The 4,191-nt window shown below is 36.9% G+C and overlaps 1 protein-coding gene across 1 annotated transcript; it reads right to left on the minus strand.

Annotated features, from left to right (window-relative positions):
• Nucleotides 1-2,171: 2,171 nt before the first annotated feature.
• Nucleotides 2,172-3,709, minus strand: LOC110143513 (olfactory receptor 2J3-like). The gene has a single exon (XM_020903161.2). It carries the CDS (start codon nt 3,707-3,709, stop codon nt 2,777-2,779), a length of 933 nt encoding a protein of 310 aa, XP_020758820.2. The 3' UTR covers nt 2,172-2,776.
• Nucleotides 3,710-4,191: the final 482 nt, after the last annotated feature.

Genomic DNA, 4,191 nt, shown 5'->3' on the forward strand with positions numbered 1-4,191 from the left:
TATTTTTTGAGATTAATTCTTTGTCAGTTGTTTCATTTGCTATCATATTCTCCCATTCTGAAGCCAGTCTTTTCACTTTGCTTATACTTTCCTTCATTGTGCAAAAGCTTTTAGCTTTAATTAGGTCCCACTTCTTTATATTTGTTTTTATTTCCATTACTCTGGGAGGTGGGTCATAGAGGATCTTGCTGTGATTAATGACAGAGAGTATCTGCCTATGTTTTCCTCTAAGTTTCATAGTTTCTAGTCTTACATGTATATATTTAATCCATTTTGAGTTTATTTTGTATATGGTGTTAGAAAGTGTTCTAGTTTCATTCTTTTACATGTGGTTGACCAGTTTTCTCAGCACCACTTGTTAAAAAGACTGTCTTTTCTCCATTGTATACTTTTGCCTCCTTTGTCAAAGATAAGGTGTCCATCAGTTCAGTTCAGTCACTCAGTCATGTTCACCTCTTTACAACCCCATAGACTGCAGCACTCCAGGTTTCCCTGTCCATCACCAACTCCCGGAGCTTTCTCAACTTATGTCCATGACATCAGTGATGCCATCCAATCGTCTCATCCTCTGTCGTTCCCTTCTCCTCCTGCCTTCAATCTTTCCCAGCATCAAGGTCTTTGCCAATGAGTCAGTTCTTCGTATCACGTGGCCAAAGTATTGGAGTTTCAGCTTCAGCATCAGTCCTTCCAACAAATATTCAGGACTGATTTCCTTTAGGATGGACTGGTTGGATCTCCTTGCAGTCCAAGGGGCTCTCAAGAGTCCTCTCCAACACCACAGTTCAAAAGCATCAATCTGGACTTTCTGTTTTGTTCCATTAATCTATATTTCTGTCTTTGTGCCAGTACCATACTGTCTTGATGACTGTAGCTTTGTAGTACAGTCTGAAGTCAATTTATTGCATTCCTTGATTACTGAAATATGTCACTGAGCAAGATTTTAGGTTATTTTCAGTTGGCAATGTGGTTTAAAAACCTGTCTTCCATTGGGGATAATTTAAAGACAGCCATAAAAAAGTAACCAAAAAAGGTAACTTCCTAGACAGTCTTAAGTGAACATTTGGCAGCCTTTAGACCAAAGTGCTGGTCTTAAATGAATGGTAAATAGATTGTCCACAATCCCTTTTGAAATATAAACAGTTTGCATTTATTTTCTAAAAATTATTAAAAGTCTTCCAGAAATAAAATATGCAGTTAGCACAGTCACAGGATACAAGGTCAATATATGAAAACTCAATTGTATTTCTATGCCATTTACAATTGCATTCAAAACATTAAATAGTTATGGATAAATTTTTACCAAATATACACAATATCAATATAATAAAAACTTCAAATGCTTCTGAGAGAAATTTAAAAGATGTAAATAGATGGAGCTATACACTGTGTTCCTGAATCAGAAGACTCAATGGTATAGCTGCCTTGAAAACATTTTGACAATTTCTAATAAAGGTAAACATATACTTACTTTATGATTCATCAATCCCACCATTAGGTGTTTACCTAAATTCAGGGAAAACACTTACCCACACAAACACTTGTATACCAATCTTTAAAAGAGCTTTATTCATAATAACCAAAAAAGTAAATACTTTCAAAAACTCATTATCAGATAAATGGATACATTGTGCCATATTCATACAATGGAATTCTAATCATCAAGTAAAAGGGGGGAGCCATTGATGCATGTCTAAATTTCAAAAAGATCATGCTAAGTGAAAGAAGCCCAGGCCTGGTGCACTGGCAAGACCCAGAGGGATTGGGTGGAGAGGGAGGTGGGAGGGGGGACCGGGATGGGGAATACATGTAAATCCATGGCTAATTCATTTCAATGTACGACAAAAACCAAAAAAAAAAAAAAGAAAGAAAGAAGCCAAACTCAAAGATTATACACTGTATGATTACATTTTTATGAAATTCTAAAAAAAAAAAGTGAAAGAGGCAAAACTATTATGACAAAATCGATGGTTGCTTCAGGCATGGGTAAAAGAACTGACAGCAAAAGGACAGCACTCCTTGGAGAGTGATGGAAATGTACTATATCTTGATTGTGGTGATATTTATACAATTATACATTGTCAAAACTCATTTAACTGTACATTTTAAATGGATGAATTTAAATGGATGAATTTTAAAAGTCTTATACTTCAATAAGCCTTAAAAAGGAGAACCATTTATATGTCGAAAGACTGGAATGCTACATGTGGAATGCCAAATGGTAAGTTTTCCATGGAGGCAGGAAAAGTAAATGTTTTCACACTTTGCTAAGTTTGTGTGATATGTGAAATGATCCATTATGTGGCCCCAAATATTTAGGAAAAATTATATTACCCAATAAGCCTTGGTTGAGAGGTGGATTTAAAGACATGACTCTGTACCCTATAGTCATAATCATGTTTAGTGAAAGATAGAGGGTGAAGAGAGGGGAAGACAAATACCCTGGAGAGAGTCAATAGGTAAAGGAATGGATGAATGAATGAATCATCTGAACAGGTAATTCTTTATATCTTTCAATGCAACAAGTGTATATATAGATCCATAAGACAAAACACTCAAATAATTTAGCATCTTGAATAAAGTGTATTTCAGCCAAAGAATTTATCTTTAGAAAATATTTCAGAATGAACAAATAAAAAGAACAACAAATTTGGGGGCAGAACTTTTCTTCTATGCTTGGTGGGTTGTAGACCAAAAATACCGTCATGTCTCAAAGGAGCAGAGGAAACCTCCGAGAGAGATAAGACTCTCTGAAAAAAGTTGCTGGACAGGTGATTTCTCACATCTCCCTACCCCAGCCCATTAATCTTTTAACTGCCCCTTTTACATCTTTGTTTCTGAGAGTGTAGATTAAAGGGTTGAGGCTAGGTGTGACAACAGTATAAAAGAGGGCAATGAACTTGCCTTGATCTTGAGAATTTCCTGATGGTGGCTGCAGATATATGCACATGATTGGAATGAAAAAGAGGGATACAACCATGAGATGGGCTCCACATGTCCCAAACACTTTCTGAAGTCCAGTTGTTGACCGCATCCTCAGCGCAGTCTGAGCAATGGCACCATAGGAGCTGAGAATGAGAATAAGTGGTATGATCACAAAAATGGAGCTCATGACCATAAGGGTCAGCTCATTAGCACGAGTATCAACACATGACAGTCGAAGCAATGCTGGAACTTCACAGAAGAAGTGGTCCACTTGGCGATGTCCACACAGGGGTACCCAGAAGGTAAATGAGGAATGAAGTGCTGAGGTGGTAAAGCCACATACCCAAGAAGCCACAGCCAACAGATGGCAGAAACGAGGGTGCATGAGGACAGTGTAATGCAAGGGTCTACACACAGCTACATAACGGTCATAGGACATCACCACCAACAGCACACATTCAGCAGTTCCCAGTGCAAGGACAAAATAAAGTTGAATCATGCAACCAGCATAAGAGATGGTTTTCTCTGGCCCCCAGAGGTTGATCAGCAACTGGGGGATGGAACTCGTGGTGTAGCAGAGATCTAGAAAAGAGAGGTTTGAGAGGAAGAAGTACATAGGAGTGTGGAGATGGGAATCCAGATATGACAAGAAAATGATGAACAGGTTACCTATCAGTGTCATCACATAGAACATCAAGATAACCACAAAGAGAACTAACTCAAGATGAGGCCAGTTAGAAAAACCCAGTAGAACAAAGTAACCAGAACTTGCATTTTTTTCCTTCATCTTTCTTTTTCTTTCAATACCTGAAGAATCATATAAACTGAGGGTCTGCCCCCTCATTGTCAAACCCTTGCAGACTGATTGAGGGAGAAAATACATTTCCAGATACTGCCATTATAACAATAGTATTTTTATAGTTTTGTTTTTATGTTTCATCCAGACATTTGACCTGTTGTAGATACTATCAATAGCTTCTCATCTGAATTAGTTATTTTTTATGTATGTTAGCATTTGGATAAATGAAGATTAAAGACTTTTCATAGCTAAGAAAATTTTCATTTTAAAAAGTCTCTTTTCTTAGGGGAAAAAAAAACCTCTACTCCCCTTTTCCTCATTTTCAGGTTATTTCTGATTTTGTGGTTACATAGGAAGAAATATCTGCAGTCTTAACAATCTTGCATAAAGGTGAGAACTTATCATGAGATAAAAACAATTCAGCAGTAACTTTAAAGTACTAATATTGGATGAAAAAAGTAAACTTCAAT

This window comes from Odocoileus virginianus, chromosome 27 (assembly GCF_023699985.2).
Source record: "Odocoileus virginianus isolate 20LAN1187 ecotype Illinois chromosome 27, Ovbor_1.2, whole genome shotgun sequence".
Taxonomy (NCBI): Eukaryota; Metazoa; Chordata; class Mammalia; order Artiodactyla; family Cervidae; genus Odocoileus; species Odocoileus virginianus.